The 23,126-nt window shown below is 44.8% G+C and overlaps 1 protein-coding gene across 10 annotated transcripts in view; it reads right to left on the reverse strand.

Moving 5' to 3' along the window:
- OBSCN (obscurin, cytoskeletal calmodulin and titin-interacting RhoGEF) overlaps positions 1-23,126 on the reverse strand; it is a 277,846-nt gene that overhangs the window by 180,118 nt on the left and 74,602 nt on the right. For all 10 annotated transcript variants that reach the window (XM_061585960.1, XM_061585958.1, XM_061585965.1 and 7 more), the window contains exons 27-35: positions 22,489-22,755; positions 21,491-21,760; positions 18,785-19,051; positions 14,994-15,263; positions 14,533-14,799; positions 12,691-12,957; positions 2,817-3,083; positions 1,027-1,293; positions 219-482 (exon numbers count right to left, since the gene is read on the reverse strand). In XM_061585960.1, coding sequence (XP_061441944.1) covers positions 219-482; positions 1,027-1,293; positions 2,817-3,083; positions 12,691-12,957; positions 14,533-14,799; positions 14,994-15,263; positions 18,785-19,051; positions 21,491-21,760; positions 22,489-22,755 — 2,406 coding nt within the window. The remainder of the gene's footprint in view (positions 1-218; positions 483-1,026; positions 1,294-2,816; positions 3,084-12,690; positions 12,958-14,532; positions 14,800-14,993; positions 15,264-18,784; positions 19,052-21,490; positions 21,761-22,488; positions 22,756-23,126) is intronic.

The following is a 23,126-nucleotide window of genomic DNA, read 5'->3' on the forward strand; positions in this document are numbered from 1 at the left end:
CATGCCATGTCATTTGCCAAGAAGGCCTTTACAAATCACATAAGCATGCAACAGCAACACCTTGCATCCACTGAAACTGGAAAAGAGCAAAGCAGGGGGTGTCATGCCAGCGTGACAGAGAAGGCCAACACAAAGGAGCAGAAGTCTGAGCTTTGCAAGGACATAAACTGCTAAGTCGGCTGAACCATTCCAAAGGATGCGTAGCCTTGAGTTTTTACCATTCACTGCTAAGACAGCTGTTGTCTTTTGGTCTCCAGAGACACAGGTGTAGTCCCCAGCATCCTTCAGGTCTAGATCATGGATTGTCAACTCAGCAACTGTTCCTTCTTTCTTCATTCTGTATTTGTTGCTGGGCCTCAAACCTTTCTGCCCCTTCATCCACTCCACTGGAGCGGACTTATTCAACTCACAGTGCAGAGTGACTATTCCACCTTGTGTGGCTTCCATGTTCTTGAGTACTTCTTTGAAATGGGTAGGTACAGCTGAAGGATGAAAGATTTTTTAAAAATAAATAAATCTGAAAATCACCAGCATTATTATCTGATTTTGTTATATATGACACTGTCTGCAGCCCAATATTTTGCGTGATCATTTTAAATCAAACATGTAAACTTGATTCAGCCTTCCTTACCTCTGCAGTTCCTAGCCACTTATACCTGTCCTCTCTTAGCTTTCTTTCACCTGGCTTTACTTCCCTTCCAGTCATCTCCTCCTCCCACTCTTCTTGGGCCATTCCATGTCCCATTCCTTCTCCCTCCGGCCTTGCCTACTCTAATCCTCTTTGGATATGCCCTTCTGCCTGTCTGTCCCTCTCTAGGGCCTCAGCAGTTCGACCAATGGCATCTAAAGGCTCTGCACAAGCAGCTGAGGTTATGTCTCATAACTTCTTGCTGCAATCCTGTAACTTATTACAATTTCATACCACATTTTTTCCTGCTAAACTTTGGCAAGCTGAAACTCAAAGGGAATGGATACAAAAACGAAAGGAACAAGATAGTGAGGTGTGTGCACCCCCGTTCGCCCTACCGTGGATTTTGACCTGAGCTGTGCTCTGCTTATCTCCGGCATCACAGACGTATCTACCACCATCCTCGGGCTCTGCATTGTGAATGACCAGTTCAGCCACACACCCTTCCTGCTTCATCTTATATTTGTCACCAGCCCGAAGGACCATTGCTCCTTTCTTCCACGCCACGGGTACTTCCGGCTTGCTGAGTACACAACGCAAAGCTATGTTGTTGCCTTCTTCCTTCTCCATATCTTTAAGTTCTTCTTTAAAAAGGACTGGCACAGCTAAAACGTATGACCAGGACAGAGGGGGAATGATACAACAAATTAAGCACTGTGGGGAAAACTGCTCATCACCACACGCTCTGCAAGGACTCCCCTCGTATGCAGGCACGGATGGATAAACTCACATAGTGTTGATGGTTTTGGCTTCAATAAGGCAGCCTCTAAAGGCCTAGCTCTACCTGCCCATAGGACACTGGCATTTCAGGGAGAAGGCCAGGCTATAACCCATCTCCCTGGCACTTAGTGTTCTATGTACGAGTAATGTTTTCATATGTAGGAGCATTCAGTCCTTTGAGTATCCAACTACAGTATGAAGGGGTAAAGCCCAGACCAGCTCAGGAAGATCAAGGGTTAAGTTTCTGGCTTACTTGGACGTCTCTCTGTCAGACCTCATCACTGGAGCCATCTCTTTAGGTCTGGGGTGGGGAATCTCAGGTCTGGGGGCCAATTACAGCCCTCCAGGCCTCTATCTGGGCCTTGGGACTCTCCTCAAGCCAAATACGCCCCCCCAGCCACACATCCTCTCCCTAGCTATGCCTATCAAATATTGGGAATTTTTAATCTTTGAGTCACCTCAGTGGACCAGAGTTTGGAAAACCTGCAACAGCAATGATTCCTGGGAGACAGCCCCTCTGTGGCCCCTGAGTACATATCTCGAAAGCCTGAAGGTATAGACTTCCTGACTCCTATGGAAATTTGGGGAATGTCACCCAGTAAAAACAGGCGCTCCTTTCAAACAAGGAAATGTTTATGATAATCTAAGCGTTTAGCAAGAGACAGGATAGCTCCTTTCAAACTAGGAAATGGTCTGCATAACAGTTATGATAATCTTAACCTCTAAGAGGAGACAGAACATCAGCAATTCACAGGAATGCACAGGAATGCTCATGAGGAAGTTCAAGGTCCATTCGTAACATCACCCTCCTTGAGTGTTTTTCCCTGGCTGGAATGAGTCATTGAACTCTGATAATGCTTCTTGTTTGTCTGGATGAAGGATGGAGAGGGGTGGGGGAGTGTGTGTACAATCTAGCCTGCTGTACAAGATAAAATTCACATTTATTGGTCTGCCTGCCTTTCTCTCTTGCCCTGGCCACCACTGGCATGTGGCCCCCAGAAGGTTGCCCAGAAGAGAACGTGGCCCTCAGTCTGAAAGAGGTCCCCTACGTCTGCTTTAGATTACAATAAGTGCACCACAGACACTATTTTCTCAGATGTAGATCCTACAAACATTAAATTTCTTTATGCAGCCTCGGTACCACACCATATGCCAAATACTCAACTCAGGCCTGTTCAAGAACAGGTGATGGATGGGAGAATGATATGCTGACACTTGTATGACCTGAGACATACAACCGCACTTTGAGATGGAAAGCAGACCCCAGGGACACAACGGAGGACATGCTGTTTATATCCAGCATGCTACTACAATGAGCAAATTTAGCACACGTGCCATTTCTATGAAGATCCGCTACTAAATTACGGCATATGTAACTGCGCACGACAGATCTAGTGGCTTTGCCTACCTGTCACTTCCACTCGAGCTGAGGTCTTCAGCTCACCAGCGCTGCAGGTATATTCCGCAGCATCAGTGCTTTTTGCATCCCGGATAACGAGCTCTGCCACGACCCCACGCTGCTTCAGCTCATACTTGTCCCCGGCTTGTAGGACTTCATTCCCCTTCATCCACTGCACGGGCACATCTGGTTTGCTAAGCTCACAGGTAAGTTGGACTTTGCTTCCTTCCTCAGCTTCCCTGTTTTGCAATTCTCGTTCAAAAAGAACCGGCAGGGCTAAAATGCAGAATTAAAGAAGGTGAACATGGGGCAGAAGGGGAGACTTAAGAAAAATTATGAATTCTTTGCTTCCCAAGCAGCTTTTGCAAGAAGACACTTGAAGCACAAAAAAATGCAGAGAACAATGATGGAAATGTAAATCAGCAACTAGTCTAACCACCTATTATCAGTATGGGAGGGGCGGGGAGCTGAAACATATTATAATAACCTGTGTGTTAACATAGTACTTTTTTAAAGGAAAGAGAGCAATTAGGTTCATCTGAACTGTAAGAACATAACATAAGAACATAACATAAGAACATAAGAAGAGCCTGCTGGATCAGCCCAGTGGCCCATCTAGTCCAGCATCCTGTTCTCACAGTGGCCAACCAGGTGCCTGGGGGAAGCCCGCAAGCAGGACCCGAGTGCAAGAACACTCTCCCCTCCTGAGGCTTCCGGCAACTGGTTTTCAGAGGCATGCTGCCTCTGACTAGGGTGGCAGAGCACAGCCATCATGGCTAGTAGCCATTGATAGCCCTGTCCTCCATGAATTTGTCTAATCTTCTTTTAAAGCCGTCCAAGCTGGTGGCCATTACTGCATCTTGTGGGAGCAAATTCCATAGTTTATGCGCTGAGTAAAGAAGTACTTCCTTTTGTCTGTCCTGAATCTTCCAACATTCAGCTTCTTTGAATGTCCACGAGTTCTAGTATTATGAGAGAGGGAGAAAAACTTTTCTCTATCCACTTTTTCAATGCCATGCATAATTTTATACACTTCTATCATGTCTCCTCTGACCCGCCTTTTCTCTAAACTAAAAAGCCCCAAATGCTGCAACCTTTCCTCGTAAGGGAGTCGCTCCATCCCCTTGATCATTCTGGTTGCCCTCTTCTGAACCTTTTCCAACTCTAGAATATCCTTTTTGAGATGAGGCTACCAGAACTGTACACAGTATTCCAAATGCGGCCGCACCATAGATTTATACAACGGCATTATGATATCGGCTGTTTTATTTTCAATACCTTTCCTAATTATTGCTAGCATGGAATTTGCCTTTTTCACAGCTGCCGCACACTGGGTCGACATTTTCATCGTGCTGTCCACTACAACCCCGAGGTCTCTCTCCTGGTCGGTCACCGCCAGTTCAGACCCCATGAGCGTATATGTGAAATTCAGATTTTTTGCTCCAACATGCATAATTTTACACTTGTTTATATTGAATTGCATTTGCCATTTTTCCGCCCATTCACTCAGTTTGGAGAGGTCTTTTTGGAGCTCTTCGCAATCCCTTTTTGTTTTAACAACCTTGAACAATTTAGTGTCGTCAGCAAACTTGGCCACTTCACTGCTCACTCCTAATTCTAGGTCATTAATGAACAAGTTGAAAAGTACAGGTCCCAATACCGATCCTTGAGGGACTCCACTTTCTACAGCCCTCCATTGGGAGAACTGTCCGTTTATTCCTACTCTCTGCTTTCTGCTTCTTAACCAATTCCTTATCCACAAAAGGACCTCTCCTCTTATACCATGACTGCTAAGCTTCCTCAGAAGTCTTTGGTGAGGTACCTTGTCAAACTGTAAGGTTTACACTTAGATTCTGTATGTTTTAATTAAATGTACTTTTATCTGGAAGCCGCCATGAGTTCCAGTATTGGAAGGATGGTGGGATATAAATAAAGAATAACTAACTAACTAACTGGTCATATGCTAAAGACCAAAGCTGGTAAAGATCATTAACACATGCACATTGACACATGCACATAACATAGAATTCTCAGAGCTTGGAAAAGTAACTTTTTTAAACTACAACTCCCATCAGCCCCAGCCAGCATGGCCACTGGATTGGGCTGATGGGAGTTGTAGTTCAAAAAAAGTAACTTCCCCAAGCTGTGGAATTCCTGCGAATAATAATATAATGCTAACTTCCATACACAGTAGAGTAGCGATGAACACAAACTGGTAAGATCCCAAACATATACAACTAAGTATCTATGTAGACAAGTAGACTTTGAAATAACAGACAACAGCAAATATAGAGATACGCAATGGCAGTTCAAACATGGTTTCAGTTGAAAGACAGTGGGGTAGGTTGTATCAGTAGTCAAAGGGAAGAGTTTGTGAACTGTGTAACTTTCATTTCAAAAAAGATTCGCCATTCAGTAATTTCACATTATATTTCCAGCTCCCTTCTTGCAAAGATTACTGAAGAAGAACACCTCTTCTGAAGCTGACACCTGCATCCAAGCCAAAGAACTATTTTTCCTTCTGCTAGTACAACCTTCCTCTAGAAAGGTCACACCTTAACATGGATGGGCACCTTCTTCCTTTGTTATTTTATCAGTCAAAGTCCTTAGATGTACTCCACAGTTGCCACCATGGGCATGCCAATGTAACATTTTAGAACACATCCTTCTCAACACGGATCACATCATGTTCTACTCTTCCACTGAGGCTTCCCATCTTACATTTCTAGAAACCTGCCATCCTTCTGCAGCTTCATTAGGAGAAAAATGCCTTTCCATATAAAGTAACTGAGAATGTACTACTTGAAGAAGCTGGGAGCACGGGTCGTGGGTGGGAAGGACTGCTATCACTCAATAAGGTTTCAGTCCATTGATTCCCCCCTCCCCCCACTGTCAGAAACCAGGAGATTGTCTCAACACAACAGAAAAAGAGCTTTAAACAAAAGAACAGATAAAAATTTATGCTGACCAGATATCCATAGTGCAACAACATTAGCAAGCATCCTTCCTCTTTTGATTATGGAGGCAACATCCCATGTACCAGCTATGGACTATATGAATTCTTTCAGGAATATAGAGAATAAGGCTATGAATGGCTACTAACCCTGGTGGCCATGTTCTACCTCCACAGTTGGCGGCAGTAGACTTCTGTATACCAGTTGCTAGAAACTTCAGGAGAGGAGAGTGATGTTGTGATCAGATTCTGCTTGTGGACTTCCCTTAGGCATCTGGTCGGCCACTGTGAGAACAGGATGCTAGACTAAATTGGCCATTGACCTGATCCTGTAGGCTCTTCTTATGTTCATATGAGCTGTCAATTATATTCCTCAAAGATCTGTATAAGCTGATACTGTACATCCATTTGGCATACACAAGAAGGGGAATTTTCTTTCAATTAGAACGTATTGAATCCAGTTTATACCCAGAATGCTCTTCTGGCCAAAGGAAACATTTCAGCAGATTTCAAATGTTATTATGAAGTTGACTAATGAAATCAAGTGATTAATATAATCAGGTAGAATAGTCTGGTAAGAGATAATTTTCAACCTAATTGTAAAGTTAGTATTGACATTAATGCAACTCAAATGTCACTCATCCACTTTTCTTTTCACTATAATAAATAACCTTTCATTCTCCAGACTTAACGCTCATATCTTCTCCTTCCATATCTCACTTTCCACCTTGTACATGAGAAGGATACCTTCAAACCTTGGCAGGATATTCCCATAGCTAAAGGTGTGATTTCCAAAATGTTTCAAGGCTCTCAGATGATGTGCAGGTAGGGGAATAATAAACTTGGAGGATATAGCTATGTTGTGCCTCCACAGTGAGAGACAGTATGCCTCCGAATATCAGTTGCTGGGAGTGAGATGTGAGGAGAGCGCTATTACACTTAGATTCAGCTTGTATGCTTCCCATAGGCATCTGACTGGCCACTGTGAGAACAGGGTGCTGGACTACAACTCATCAAGAGGGCTTTAAACTAAAGCCTCTGGGGGATGGAGATGATAGCTTAAATACCGATCTAAAGACAGCGGGTTGTAAACGCAAGGATTTGAAGGGTACAGGAGACACTGGGAGAGAGAAAGGGATGCATGGCAAAGCTCACGGTATATTAACGGAGGAATCCAATCAGGACAAAAGAGACTTCTGGTGTCTATATACCAATGCGCGGAGCTTGGGAAACGAGCAAGAGGAGCTTGAAGTCTTAGTGCATCAAGGCAAATATGACTTCATAGGGATAACAGAGACTTGGTGGGATGACTCCCATGATTGGAATATAGCCATTCAAGGATATAAACTCTACAGAAAGAATAGAAGCAACAGAAAAGGAGGGGGAGTAGCGTTATACATCAAAGACAAATACACCTCTATGGAAATCCAAGAGAGCGAACAAAGTGGTCTGATAGAGACCATTTGGGTAAAAATTAATGGAGAAACAAATAAAACCGACATGGTAGTAGGTGTCTACTACAGAACCCCTGGCCAAGAAGAGGTGGTAGACGAGGCCTTTCTCAAACAAATCTCTGAAATCTCAAGGAGGCAAGAAGTAGTAGTGATGGGGGACTTCAACTACCCGGACATCTGCTGGGAGACAAACTCTGCAAAGCACAAAGCCTCCAACAAATTCCTGATGGGCCTTGCTGATAATTTCCTCTTTCAAAAAGTAGAAGAAGGAACAAGGGGATCGGCAATCCTGGACCTGATCTTAACTAACAGGGACGAATTGGTCACGGGAATTAAAGCGGTCGGTACCTTGGGGGAAAGTGACCACGTAATGCTGGAATTCGGGATTCTGCGGAAAGCCAAAGAAGAAGATAGTCAAACATGGACCTTGGATTTCAGGAAAGCCGATTTTAGCAAGCTCAGGGAAATGATGGGTAGGATCCCGTGGCTAGATAGACTAAAGAAAAAAGGAGCCCAAGAAGCGTGGGAGTTCATGAAGAATGTATTACAAAAAGCACAATCGCAAACAATTCCAAAGAGGAAGAAAAATGGAAGACATCGGAAAAAGCCAATGTGGCTACACGGAAGACTGGTGGAGGAGATAAAAGTAAAAAAGAGCATGTATAAAGAATGGAAGGAAGGACGCATCACCAAGGAAGAGTACCGACGAGCGGCTCGGGCTTGCAGGAATAGCATAAGGAAAGCTAAAACCCAGAATGAGCTGAGGCTGGCGAGGGAAGCGAGGAACAACAAAAAGGGGTTTTTCAGATATGTTCGAAGCACGAGAAAGACCAAGGAAACGGTGGGACTGCTGCTCAATGAGGAGGGCAAAATGTTGACAGATAACAAAGAAAAGGCAGAACTGCTCAACGCCTATTTTGCCTCCGTTTTCTCCCAAAAAGGGAACAGTGTGCAACCTTGCATCGGTAGCAATCTCAGTAAGGGGTCGGGATTGCAGTTCAAGATTGATAAGGACATAGTCAGGAAATACCTAGTTAACCTAAATGAGTTCAAATCTCCAGGGCCTGATGAACTGCATCCCAGAGTATTGAAGGAACTTGCGGATGTACTCTCGGAACCTCTTGCCATCATTTCTGAGGAATCCTGGAGAACGGGAGAGGTGCCGGAGGATTGGAGATGGGCAAACGTCGTCCCGCTCTTTAAAAAGGGTAAAAAAGAAGATCCGGGGAATTATAGGCCGGTCAGTCTGACTTCAATACCGGGAAAGATATTAAAACAGATAATAAAAGAGTCCATTGGCAACTATCTAGATGACAATGCTGTGATTAGTAGGAGCCAGCATGGGTTTGTCAAGAAAAAATCCTGTCAAACTAATCTCATCTCTTTTTTTGATCGGGTCACTACCTTAGTAGATGGTGGAAATGCTGTAGATGTCATCTATCTAGATTTCAGCAAAGCGTTTGACAAAGTCCCCCACGACCTTTTGATTAGCAAACTGGTCAAATGCAGACTACATGGAAATACTGTCAGGTGGATTCACAACTGGTTGGAAAACCGTACTCAAAGAGTGGTCGTCGGTGGCTCTGCTTCGGACTGGAAGGAGGTTTCGAGTGGAGTGCCACAGGGTTCTGTCCTGGGGCCGATACTCTTCAACATTTTTATCAATGACTTAGATGACGGGGTGGAGGGAAGCCTTATGAAGTTTGCGGATGATACGAAAGTGGGAGGGATAGCTAACACAATGGAAGACAGGAATAAAATCCAAAGGGACCTGGATAGACTAGGAAATTGGGCTGAAATTAATAAAATGAAATTCAATAAAGACAAATGCAAGATTCTGCATTTAGGCCACAAAAACAAAATGCACGGGTACAGGATGGGAAATACCCGGCTTACTAGTAGTGCGTGTGAGAAGGACCTTGGAATTGTAGTGGATCGCAAGTTGAACATGACCCAGCAGTGTGATGCTGTGGCAAAAAAGGCAAATGCGGTTTTGGGATGCATAAACAGAGCTATAGTTTCCAGGTCGAGGGAAGTAATAGTCCCACTATATTCTGCATTAGTCAGGCCTCATCTGGAATACTGAGTTCAGTTCTGGGCGCCTCATTTTAAGAAAGATATAGACAAGTTGGAGCGGGTTCAGAAGAGGGCGACGAGGATGATAGCCGGTATGGAGAACAAGTCTTATGAGGAAAGGTTGAAGGAACTTGGCATGTTCAGTCTGGTGAAGAGAAGGCTGAGGGGGTGACATGATTGCACTCTTTAAGTACCTGAAGGGCTGTCACATAGAGGAGGGTACAGATTTGTTCTCTGCTGCCCCAGAGGGTAGGACTAGGTCTAATGGTTTTAAGTTGCAGGAGCGTAGTTTCAGATTGGACATTAGAAGGAACTTCTTGACAGTAAGGGCAGTTTGGCAATGGAACCGACTGCCTAGGGAGGTGGTGGGATCCCCTTCGCTGGATGTCTTCAAGCAGAGGCTGGACAGCTATCTCCAGGAGATGCTCTAGCTGTGGATTTCCTGCTGTGAGCAGGGGGTTGGACTCGATGGCCTACAAGGCCCCTTCCAACTCTACGATTCTATGATTCTATGATTCTACATGGACCTTTGACCTGATCCAGCAGCCAGGCTCTTCTTACATTTTCTTCCCAGACCTGGGACAGCTCCAAGGTAATACAGACATTGCTCCAACCTAAAACCTAAATTTGATCTGATTACTGCATAAGCTCATTGTCAAACTGAGAGGAGGGTTATAAGCGCTCATTGACCCCTCTTGAGTGGCATCTAGATGAGACTACATAGAGAAGCCAAGAAGCTTCAGACAGTTGGTGCAATGACACAGAGCTGGGTTCAGTTTGCTTGTTTGAGTGGTCTAAGTTGCTGGTCTTGGGGTCAGAATCTAACATCAAGTCCCGATGAGAAACATCTCACTTCCAACATGGCACTGCCTTGTTTAGGAGCTTTGAAGTACAACTCCTCACCAACCATACAGATAACAAGAATCTAAAGAGTCCCTTCCTCTAGTTTACCCTCTATTGCTGTCTTCATGATTGAATCATTTTTCATCACTGATGTCCTCATCAAATGCTTCAAAGTAATGAATCCTTTGAGTGGTGACCGTATCTGAAAGTAGCATCTTCCTAAATCCCATTCAGCCTATTGGCATGCTTTATTCCAAACCCATCGAGCATTATATATTGGGTTGTAGAGATTTTTACATATTAATTCCTTTACCAGTAGGAATGGAAGTATATCTAAGTCTCTTACTTCTACTACAGCCTCATGTTGCACCACAAGAATATCTCTTTGAACTGTGCCTAACAACAGAAACTTTTTGCTGCCTTCTTGTGTGTTCATGCACACCTGTGTCTGTGGTGCTTTCTCCAGGCCAGTAACAAAAGGCCTGCAACATGCATTTCTGGTTTAAAAATGTCCGCCATATTCAAGGAGTTTTTTGTTTTTTGTTAAAACAAAAAGGGATTGCGAAGAGCTCCAAAAAGACCTCTCCAAACTGAGTGAATGGGCAGAAAAATGGCAAATGCAATTCAATATAAACAAGTGTAAAATTATGCATATTGGAGCAAAAAATCTGAATTTCACATATACGCTCATGGGGTCTGAACTGGCGGTGACCAACCAGGAGAGAGACCTCAGGGTTGTAGTGGACAGCACGATGAAAATGTCGACCCAGTGTGCGGCAGCTGTGAAAAAGGCAAATTCCATACTAGCGATCATTAGGAAAGGTATTGAAAATAAAACAGCCGATATCATAATGCCGTTGTATAAATCTATGGTGCGGCCGCATTTGGAATACTGTGTACAGTTCTGGTCGCCTCATCTCAAAAAGGATATTATAGAGTTGGAAAAGGTTCAGAAGAGGGCAACCAGAATGATCAAGGGGATGGAGCGACTCCCTTACGAGGAAAGGTTGCAGCATTTGGGGCTTTTTAGTTTAGAGAAAAGGCGGGTCAGAGGAGACATGATAGAAGTGTATAAAATTATGCATGGCATTGAGAAAGTGGATAGAGAAAAGTTCTTCTCCCTCTCTCATAATACTAGAACTCGGGGACATTCAAAGAAGCTGAATGTTGGAAGATTCAGGACAGACAAAAGGAAGTACTTCTTTACTCAGCGCATAGTTAAACTATGGAATTTGCTCCCACAAGATGCAGGAATGGCCACCAGCTTGGATGGCTTTAAAAGAAGATTAGACAAATTCATGGAGGACAGGGCTATCAATGGCTACTAGCCGTGATGGCTGTGCTCTGCCACCCTAGTCAGAGGCAGCATGCTTCTGAAAACCAGTTGCCGGAAGCCTCAGGAGGGGAGAGTGTTCTTGCACTCGGGTCCTGCTTGCGGGCTTCCCCCAGGCACCTGGTTGGCCACTGTGAGAACAGGATGCTGGACTAGATGGGCCACTGGGCTGATCCAACAGGCTCTTCTTATGTTCTTAAGGAGTTAGTTACATGTTGCAATAAATACCGTATAGGTTTCACTAAGCTGGAGATTGGTTTAATCAGACAAAACATGGTCACAGTCTACAGCAGCCTTCCCCCAACTTGGTGCCCTACAAGATTTTGGACTACAGCTCCCATCATTAGCCATGCTGGTTGACAACGATGGGAGTTGCAGTCCAAGAACATCTGGAGGGCACAAAGTTGGGGAAGGCTAATCCACAGTGGCTGATCTACAGTGACTTTGGCTATTTCTTTCACCAATCACATCTTAGGCATAAGGACATTACATTAATGTAAGAGATGAACCACTCTAGTATTCGAGTCTCCTTAGATGCTTAGAATGAACACAAGAAACTGCCTTATACAGAGTCACACCATTGGTCCATCTAGCATTACTGCACAAGACTGGCAGCAGCTCTTGAGGGTTTCAGGCAGGAGTCTTTCTCAGCTCTACTGGAGACACCAGGGATTGAACCTGGGACCTTTTGCATGCAAAGCATGTGCTCTACCAATGAGCTATGGCCCTTTCCCCTTACTTGATTTTGTTGTTATGTGCCTTCAAGTCGATTTCGACTTATGGCGACCCTATGAATCAGCGACCTCCAAGAGCATCTGTCGTGAACCACCCTGTTCAGATCTTGGAAGTTCAGGTCTGTGGCTTCCTCTATGGAATCAATCCATCTCTTGTTTGGCCTTCCTCTTTTTCTACTTCCTTCTGTTTTTCCCAGCATTATTGTATTTTCTAGTGAATCAGGTCTTCTCATTGTGTGTCCAAAGTATGATAACCTCAGTTTCATCATTTTAGCTTCTAGTGACAGTTCTGGTCTAATTTGTTCTAACACCCAATAGTTATTGGTCTTTTTCGTGGTCCATAGTATGCACAAAGCTCTCCTTCAACACCACATTTCAAATGAGTTTATTTTTCTCTTATCCACTTTTTTCACTGTCCAACTTTCACATCCCCAAGCAAATTTACTACCTTGTCTCTGCACCAGTGAGAATAACCACATGACAGTCATACCTTGTATGACCAGCTTTGCACTTGATTGGGTATCGCCAATGTCGCAGGTGTATATGTCACTATCGTTTCCCGTTAAGTCGTTCACCGTGAGTTGCAGGACATTCCCCTTCTGGCTCATCTCATATTTCTTGCTTGCCTTGAGATCCGCAATCCCTTTCCTCCATGTTACAGTAGAAGCCAGTTTCTTGGTTTCACAAGTAAGAACTGCTTTTTTATTTTCCTCCAACTTCAGGTCCGAAAGGTCTTTGATGAAGCAGTTTCCTGCTTCTGAAAGAAAATGGAATACAGTGATATCTAGTCAACACTCACATCAAGTACAGCGAGAGAGATAAATCAGTTCTGGATAAGGACTCAGAGATACGCTTGAAGGTGGCTACACTTCTCACAGGCTAAGAACCTTGCAATCCTATCCAAACATGCAGCACCCCCTTGGAGCAATTTGCAAGGCTCACAGTGGACGTGGAAGAACTTATACCATCACTCGGCACTCACAATAGTGACACACAAAGGTTTGGGTTTTTTCCTCCCTCTGGTCCCATTTTGATAGTTTGGGGAACCAGCACAAGCAAACCAACAAAGGAACTTCCAACAGCAGCCCTTCTGCTCAGCTGCATTTTGTTTATTGGGGTAACTCATAATGCAACAAGCTTCTAATTCTGCAGTATAGGGGAAATAGTTTCAGGAAAGGAGATTCCCTTTACAGAAGGAAAAACATTGCATGCCTGGAAATACTCTGCTATGAAGCCAAACAATAGGCAGGCTGTATTCCCAGCTCAGAATTGTCTCCTGTAAAGAATCTGCCTTTCATCCATTGCCTTTATGTCCTCTTTTTGTGCTCCCTAGGTCTTCTCTCTGTCCCAATGAAACAGTCTCAACCACTCTTCATTTACTTATCACATTCCCTCTTCCTTCTTTGTGGCAACTAGCCTTACACTTCCTCCACAACTATTCCTGCATCTTTCCATCCTCAAAATCCCAAAATCCTGTGTCGAACATAGCATAAGCTTCAGCAGATATGTACATATTTAAGTAAATAATTCATATTTAAGTAAGTAAGTACATATTTAAGTAAAAAATTTAGCGTGGGTGGGTGGATAATTTCCATGAGAAGGCATTAACCAGAGAGGTAGGGACAGGTCAAAGGCAACAAAAGGTGTGGCAAGCAGACGATCTATACATTGGGGTGCTTTGTTTTTATGAAGAAACAATTCTGTTGGGAGAAAATGAATAAGACATGAGTTCAGGAAAAAGAGGTTTTCTGAATAGACAGAGACATTTAGCACTTGATTACTTATCCATTAAGAAGTCCTTTTTTGTGAATGGTTATGAGATGGAGCCAGGGATGGATGAATCTATCAGTTTCAGTTTCTCTTAGTTTCTCATTTTCCTAGTCTTAAATTCAGTTCCCCCAACAGTTTGCGATTTTTTTTAAAAAAGGGCCTCATGAAAATTCATCAGCATTTTAGTGTGAATTTCTCAAAATATACACATTTTTGCAAAGCAATTTTCCCTAATATTATGCACTTTTGAATGGTATTTTCCCTAATATACACATTCTTATGCACACCTTCCCCTCATATATGCCTTTTCGTACACATGACTCAGCTGGAGAACTGCATTGCAAAATGTGGAGAAGTGTGAATTTCAAAAGATGGCTGTTTCGGTTTGCATATTGTTTCAGAAAGTGTGAATTTGCTATGTTTGCCTTTAAATGTGAACTGCGTCGAATTTCCCTCCCATTAACAGGTGGAACTAAACTGCATTTCAGAAAAGTCCCTTCTTGATTGCTAAATATACCGATTTGCCCACTGAACTCATTCTTCATGGGGAACCGCCACTGACCTTCCACAGTAAGTGTTGCTTTTGTTTTGGAGATTTCTGTCGCGCACGCGTATTCCCCGCTATCCTTGGCAGTGGCATCGTGGATGATCAGTATAGCCCGGGTTCCCTCCTGGCGCAGGTCATACTTTTGGCTTCTCCGAATCTCTTTGCCATCCTTGCGCCACTTAAGGTTGCTGTCCCATTTGGACAAGTCGCAGCTCAGGCTAACCTCCTGCCCCACTGACATCGTCTTGTCCTCCAGCTCCCTTGTAAATTCTGCTGGCTTTTCTGAAGGAAAAGAAGCAAAAGGACCTGTCAAGAAGGAAAATCATTCCTCAAGTTTATTATCTTTTTAATATGATGGAGGATGGGAGGGGGGAATCTGTGGCAAAGGAACATTTCAGTGTATGATCTGTTGAGACTGTCCATGTACCAAACAAATGGTCCACCTTATTATGCACACCCAACTATCCTCTACTCACCTTTCACAACTAGAGAGGCTTTGGAGGTTAAGTCACGGACAGAGAAAGTCACTTCTCCAGCATCGGAGACCAGAGTTTTTTTAATGTTGAGCGTGTACTTTCTCCCTTTGTTGAAGGCTCTAAACCTCCCATCGTGGCCCACTTCAGTTCCATTGACTAACCAATGGCAATTTTCAACGCTTTCATGGGAGAGAACGCATTCAAAGGTACAGCTCTCCCCTTCCAGGACTTCAGTGTTCTTGAGACGCTTAGTGATGCCGACATTCAGCTCTGAGAAGGAAGGAAGAAGGTAGACAAAAGGATTACTGGATATATTCGATCACCCTGCACAAGGCAAGCACAAGGCAAGAGTGGGGCAAGGCCATCGCTGTGCAAACAGAATGCTGGCCTAAAGAATCCACAGGGCAGTTTTATAGAAGAAGCTGAAAGCAGTCCTTTCCTCAGTTAGGATTGTCATGTGGATGTAAAATCTACAGCAGCTAGAACATTCATTTAGATGAAAAACAAAAGTTAGGAAACTGCCTTAGAGTCCCTCCAGACTGGTGTTTTCATGCAGTTGTATACTGCAACATGTTCTCAACAGTGGTGGATTTACTCTGCTTTATTCTGTGATGCATACCCAATGCTACCATGCTATGGCTGTCCGGAGAGGCTATAGTTCAACAGAAGCAGAACAGAATAAACTAGCACATTTGTGGTGGAAGGTGCAGGATATGCACTGACCAGAAATGAAGCGCAATCTGACTGCCCTACAACTTTTGTAGGTGCAAACAGGACTGAAAGCGGGATCGTGTATGACCGCCCAGCAGCATCTTGAGCACAAAGCACCATGAACGTGCAACAAAAAGGATGTCTAGAGAGGTCCTTACACTAAGCCAGAATATTTGTCCATCTAGAGTAGAGGAGAATCTACTTTGACTTACAGCATCCCTCAGGCAGAGGTCTTTCCCATCTCCTTGTTGAGCCCCAGGTCCCCCAGGGAGAGCAAGAACTGACTTTGCCTACACCCCCACTTCCCCGGATAGTTCAGGACGAAGAGTCAGAGGCGGGAGAAGGTTTCGAGGGCACAGAAGAAGGGGGTGAGGTCGACGGCCCATTACTTCCCACGGTTGATCCTCCTGCCCAAGTAGTGCTAGCTCCACCTGTAGATGCCCCTGCTGAGCTGTTGGGTGAAGATTGTGCACACGCGCCAACCCCAACCCCCCTGGACACTTCAAATGCATCTCCCCCAAGGGCGGCCTCGCCACCTGCCCGACACCTAGCGAGCCTGTATGGTCCGACGAGCAGGAAGAGGCTCGCCTCCCTTCGCCCCGCACAAGACGCCACAAGAAGTGGGTTGGCCAGAAGGTGAATCTTCAGAGGAGTCAGAGATTACAGGCAAAAACCTTCCCTACTTAAGGCGGCGCAGCCCTGCTCCAGGTGCAGAGTCAACTTCTCCACAAGCTGCAGAAACTGCATAGTTAACATCAGTAGTGAGCTAGACTAGTCAGGCTTATGAGACGCTCTGTTTTTGATTGTAAGGTGACTTTAATAAAGCAAGAATTATTGCTAGAACAGCCTCCATCTCCTGTGTCAGACTCTGGGCAGGACACTCCTGCCACCTGGTCCTCTTAACTGGAGAGGGGACCCAAAACCATCTGTTTGCAAAACATGTGCTCCACCACTGGGCTACACTCCACCATCACCCCTTGAACATACGTAATGCCTTACAGCACATAAGTTGTTGGCCCATCTAGTATTGTCTACTCTGACTGGCAGCAGCTCTCCAAGGCAGAGAAGAGCCTTTCCCAGCATTTGCTACTCGATCCTTGTAGGCGAAGGTGCCAGGGATTGAACCTGTAGACCTTCTGCATGCAAAGCATGTGTGGTCCACCATTCTGCTATGGCCCCTCCTGCCCCACACTGCCGACCGCCCCACATTCACATAACCAGCAATTACGGCTCAAAGGCAATTTAAGCCAAACGTATGAAAATGCTCTGTCTCTGTTAGGCAGCTACAGTGCAAGGACCAAAGGGCTTCTGACATCCAGAGGAAGACTCTTTGGGGCCTTTAATGTTTCCGATATGAAGAAAAAGGGAAATGCCGAATGCACAGAATGTGAACCACTAAATATATTTGCAGAGTCAGGCTGTGTTAATCAGATTTAATAGCCATGTCGGTTCCATAGAGTTTAGGATTTTCTCCCACAAGACGCAGACGAGGGCCCACCAACTTGCATGGCTTTAAAAGGGGATTAGGCAAATTCATGAAAGATAAGGCTAATGATGGCTACTAGCCACAACAGCTATGTTCTGCCTCTGCTGTTGGAGGCAGTGTGCCTCTGAGTAGTCGCTGCAGAAAATCACAGGTGGGAAGAGCACTGTGGCACTCCAGTTCTGCCTTCAGGCTAGGGTTGCCAGGTTCAGGGCCTGAGACTGATCCTGTACCTTTAGGAGAAGAGAAAGTCAGCCAAGTGCAGGTGTTCTTGCAACACTGTAATGGGAAAAACCACAAGGTGGAATTCTCCCTTCCCCCTGCACAACTTTGAAAGATACAGAAGACCTCTTGGAGGCTGGTCCTGGCAACCAAGAGGTCTTCTGTATCTTTCAAAGTTGGGCAGGGAGAATTCCACCTTGTGGTTTTTCCCATTACAGTGTTGCAAGAAAACCTGCACTTGGCTGACTTTCTCTTCTCCTAAAGATACAGGAACAGTCTCAGGCCATGGACCTGGCAGCCCTACTTCAGGCTTCCCATAGGCGTCCAGCCAGCCACTGTGAAGCCAGGATGCTAGACTAGAAGGGCCTTTTGCCTGATCCAGCAGCCAGGCTCTTCCTGCGTTCTTACGAACAGTGAGCAAGTGAGATGGTGCCTCTGTTTAGACTAACTCGCAGTTTAAATGCTGAACAGAAGCTTTTGAGTTACAGAGAACTCTTCATCCGGCTTCAGTTGTCAGAGCATTTGTAAAAAGGCAAATCAATGTTGCACTGTTAGGTCAATGTTCTTTTAAGACTTTATGATTGGATTTTAACAGGTATAACAAGCGGATAGAGGTGAACGGGGGCTCTGTCTGCCCTACTCGGAGCAGGCTCTGAAAAGGGTTCTGTTCACCAGAATTCAAACGGCAAAAGCAAACGCTCTTATTTGGATGCCTTTGTTACATAAAAAAATATTTTTATATTTTATAGCACTCTGGTATTTAAGGTCCCTAGGAAGCAAGAGAAGAAATATAATGGCTGATTTTAAAAGCTCAAAAGATACACAAGGCCTTCCTTTTTTAGTTTCAATATTAGAGCATATTTGTTTCTGCCCTCCAAATGTGGCATACTGTGATCTGGATTTCGGGGGGGAGGGGAATGGGGTTTGTGCATGTTGTTGTCACCCTATCAGTAGTGGCTGGTGGCTCCATGTCAGTGGGGCAGTGGAATCCACTCTGGGTTTTACTCCAAATTTTCAAGGAGCTGAAAAATGGACTGCCTTCAAGTCGATCCCGACTTATGGTGGCCCTACGAATAGAGTGTTCATGATAAGCAGTATTCAGAGGTGGTTTACCATTGCCTTCCTCTGAAGCTGAGAGGCAGTGACTGGCCCAAGGTCACCCAGGGAGCTTCATGGCTGTGTGGGGATTCGAACTCTGATTTCCCAGGTCATAATTGAACACCTTAACCACTATACCACACTGGCTCTCTCAAGGAGCTGAAAGTTCGGACTAAATCCCAGAATGGATTCTACTGCCCCACTGACATGGAACCAGCAGCCCTCACTGCACCATAACACTCAACAATTCTGGCTTTCACAGTGCAACAGCTCCTACCTTGAACACTGACTTTAGACTTGGCGATCTCTGTACCGAGATCGCACGTATACAAGCCAGCATCAGACTTGCTGAGGTCATGGATGGTGAGACCTAATGTCTTCCCAGTGTGCAGCATCTCATGCTTGTCTCCCGGGGTGAGCTCCACGCCCTCCTTCTTCCAGATGGGCTTGACCTTTGCCTTAGAAACCTCACACTCCAGAGTGACTGTGCCGCGCTCCTCTCCAACGACATCGTCCAGGGACTTCATGAAGACGGCAAGCTTCTCTGAAGAACAGCGTAACAAGGAAAGGAAGGTTCATGTTTAGATCCAACTTTCTGAAATGGTTTAATTGTTAAAAGACGCAGGTCAGGTTCACAACAAAAGTGTGCAACGTAGTATCTGGAGCACAAATGACCACTGCAGAGCTGCCAGTGATAAAGGATTTGATCTTGGGTGTCTAGAACATTGGAAGCTGCCTTATACCAGCTTTGCTCATCTAGCCCAGTACTGGCTCTTCCAACTGGCAGTGGTAGTAGGCAAAGGTCTTTTCCATCATCTGCTACCTAATTCTTTTAACACCAGGAGCCAGGGATTGAGCAGAGCTGTAAATCCATGCCCACCCAGCAGCTGTTCCCTAGTCCTACCAGCCATTATCATTAGAACATCCAAAAGGCCCTTTGGCTATGAGGGCCATTTACGCCAGCATCCTATACTCTCATTGGACAACCGGATGCCTTTGGGAAGCACGAAAGCAGGACCCGAGTGCCGGAGTGCTCTTCCTACTTGGGATTCCCAGCAAATGGCATTCAGAGCAGGGATGGGCTAATCTCTCAATTTCGGTTTCTGTCAGTTTCTCATTTTTCCAATCTGAAAATCAGTTCTCCAGATTTCCACTTATTGTAACTTATTTTTAAAGTCCTCGTGAAAATTCAACACCATTTCTTCTCATATACACATTTTGAGTGCAATTTTGACAAAAAATATAGATTTTTGCAAAGCAATTACCCCTAATGGATTTTTGTATGTTATTGTCACTAATACATGCATTTTTACGCATACTTTACCCATGTGTGTGCATTTTTATCCTCATTGCTTGGCTGGAGGGCTGCATTGCAAAATCTAGAGAAGTGCAAACTTTGAAAGATGGCTATGTTTTGGTTCACATGCTGTTCTGGAAAGCGCAAATTAGGTAAGTTTGCATTTAAATGCAAACTGAATCAAATTTCTTCCCCATCCCTACTCCTGGGTGTATGCAGCTACCTTTTTTTTCTGAATGGAGGCATCTTTCATTCTTATACCCTACAAGTTTCACCTTTGAGAAGTATGTAAGAGTCAGCCAACCTCAGTGCAGCCCAACCCCTGTGTTTCTGCATGCATCGTTGATCTGGGCATGTCAAACAAGCCCAGCATTCTAGTCCCATGCCCTGTTGCAGTGGTTGAGGAACTTGGTGCCCTTCACACGTTGCTTGGCTGCAACTACCATTATCCTTGACCACTGGTGTTGTTTTAATGTTTTTAGTTACTGTAAACTGCCCAGACAGCTTCGGCTATGGGGTGGTATATAAATACAATCAATCAATCAATCAATCAATAATGGGAGTTGGAGTCCAACAACATCTAGAGGTCCACAGGTTCCACACCTCTGGCTCTACTGTACATACTGTATAGACCCATATATACCATCGATCACTACACTTTGCAGATGAGGGCCTCCTGCAGATACCATCTTATCAGGAGGTCTGTTCCACACAACATAGGAAGCAGACCTTTAGTGTGGCGGCACCTGCCCTGTGGAATTCCCTCCCCTCAAATATTACACAGGCGCCATCTCTGTTATCTTTTTAACGCCTATTGAAGACCTTCCTCTTTCACCAAGCCTTTTCAGTTGAGACCTTATCCCAGTCTGCGTCTGTGCTGGAATTGCTTTTTAAGATATTTTTAAAGCTTTTCTTAAAGGATGTTTTAAAATATGTTTTGTTTTAATTTAAAGTCTGCTTTTTTAAAGATGTTCTGGAGTGTTTTTAGTGTTTTGTTTGCCGCCCTGGACTCCTTCTTGGAGGAAAGGCGGGATAATTAATAATAATGATAATGATAATGATGATGATAATGTAACTAAGACCAAATATGCATAACTCCATTCATCCCATATTCATTTTGCCCCCACTTCCCCCACGTTTGGTCATCCACCTTCTTTAATGTTTTTTTCTTAAAAGATTGTAAACCCATTTGGGTATAGGACTGCCTTTGTAAAGCTCTGCATATACGTGGAGGGGATGACACAACAGGCAGCCTCCTTTAAGTGTCAAGAAGTTCTGCTGAATCTCTACATTGAGAGTGACTGAATTATCCACTTGCACCCAAATGAAGGATGCAACAGAATTATCTCCCCCCTCCTCCCCCCGCCCCCAAGTAGAGGCTGATTAGAACCAAGGAAGGCTAGAGCAGTACATCATGCAGAGACAGAGCAGGCAAAATGTAGGTGGGTCCTCTGAGCTCACAGGAAGCTTCAAGTGTTTGTTTCTCATGACACAGCAGCAGTTCTCTCGCAGCTTAGTGGGTCTGCCCTCCCCCCATTGGCACACAGTCTGGGAGTTTCTGTGTTTTACAATCTCTGTTTGTAAAATGGAAAGAAGAGCATCTCTAAAAGCAGTAAAGGCAAATGTGGCTCTCTCCAGTGTAAATGGAGAAGGCAGACGGTATCCTCAGGGAAATGAGAGACTCACCTTTCACCTTCAGCCGAGCGCTCTCAGAGGTTTTCTTCTGAACCTTGATGGTCACCGTCCCTGCATCTTCCGTCATGACATGCTTGAGCATCAGGCTGTGAGAGGTGCCCAGCCTCTTGATCTCATTGAAGTTGTTGGGGAAGAGGTGTGTGTCATTGAGGAACCATTCCACATCTTCAGTGTCCTCAGAGAGCTCGCAGGAGAAGAAGGCGCAGCTCTCCTCCTCGATTTCCACATCCTCCAGGTGTTTCGTTATCTCCACTTTGCGTTCTATTTGGGGGAGGCACAGAAGGAGGTTCCACAACATAAGATGTAAAAAAAAACCCAAAAGCTAACTCTGCAAACAGCACATTGCAAATTTCTTGCTGCCTCCTTTTCTATGTGCAAAAGCCAAAAGGACTACTCTTACAAATAGATTCTTCTAAAAATCTCAGGTTCTTCAGCTGCTGCCCCAATTCCCAAAAAGCAACCTCATCCCTTATCATGAGAGAGGGTCCATTCTCCAACACATCACAGGTTGGCACAACAAACTTTGTATTATGGATTCCCTAAGGCTGTTGCTAACCTGCCACTGAGCAGGTGGGAACCAATCTTTTGGGACCAGTGGGCACATTTGGAATTTTGAGAAGTGCTATAGTTGCCAGTCACAAAATGGCTACTGTGGGGGCGTGGCCTATCACAAAACCCTCTCATGGGGGTGTGACATCACAAGATGGCTGCCAAGGGGGTGTGGCATAATGGCTTCAATACAGGAGGGGCTGAGCGAATGTAAACAGGAACTGAGCTACAAGAGCAAACAGTCTCTCATGCATTTCCCAGGTGGTTTTTCTGTGCACTCTCAATCTGGCATAGAGGCATGTCATTAAAAACCATTCACTTAACAGATTTCACTCATTTTCTAATATTGTGCATGCACGTAAGAAAACTGACCATTCCTCTTCCTGTATATAAACAAAGTCAGACTTCCCCCTCCTGTCCCAACTGCACCACCCACATACCCAAAATGGTCAGCGAGGCCTTGGTCTCTGCATTCCCAGCTTTGCATTTGTAAACACCAGAGTCACAAACAGACAGCCTCAGGATTTTGAGCTCCGCCGTGTTCTTATCCCGCTTGAGCTTAAATCTCTCTGAAGGCTCGATGAGAGTGTTGTCTTTGTACCATTCTACAACCTTTGGAGAAGGCTTGAACTCGCAAGAGAGGACAACTGAATGGGTCTCCTGGACAATCTTGTTTTCCAGCTGCCTGGTAATGGTCACTTGAAGATCTACAAAGAGATGCGGGTGGGGGGGAAGTCATCATGAACAGAGAAGTGGCAATGTGCTAGATTGAGGGGAAGGGTGCCTTTTTTGAAAGCATGAAGACAGGGAGCCAGTTCCCATCGATTCCCCAACCTCGCCCCTTCCAGATGTTGATGAACTACAACTCCTATCATTTCTAACTATTGGCCACATTGGCTGGGGATGATAAGAGGTTGTAGTCCAACATCATCTACAGGCCCATGGTTGGTGAAGGCTAACAGAGATCAAAGCTCTCTACCATAAGAGAAAACTCAGTCAAGTGATGGCTGGAGAGGCAACAAGATAGCAGATGAAATCCAAGCGTAAAAGAAACGGATGGGACAGAGAGGCTGCTTCT

The sequence above is a fragment of the Rhineura floridana genome, chromosome 10, assembly GCF_030035675.1.
Source record: "Rhineura floridana isolate rRhiFlo1 chromosome 10, rRhiFlo1.hap2, whole genome shotgun sequence".
Taxonomy (NCBI): Eukaryota; Metazoa; Chordata; class Lepidosauria; order Squamata; family Rhineuridae; genus Rhineura; species Rhineura floridana.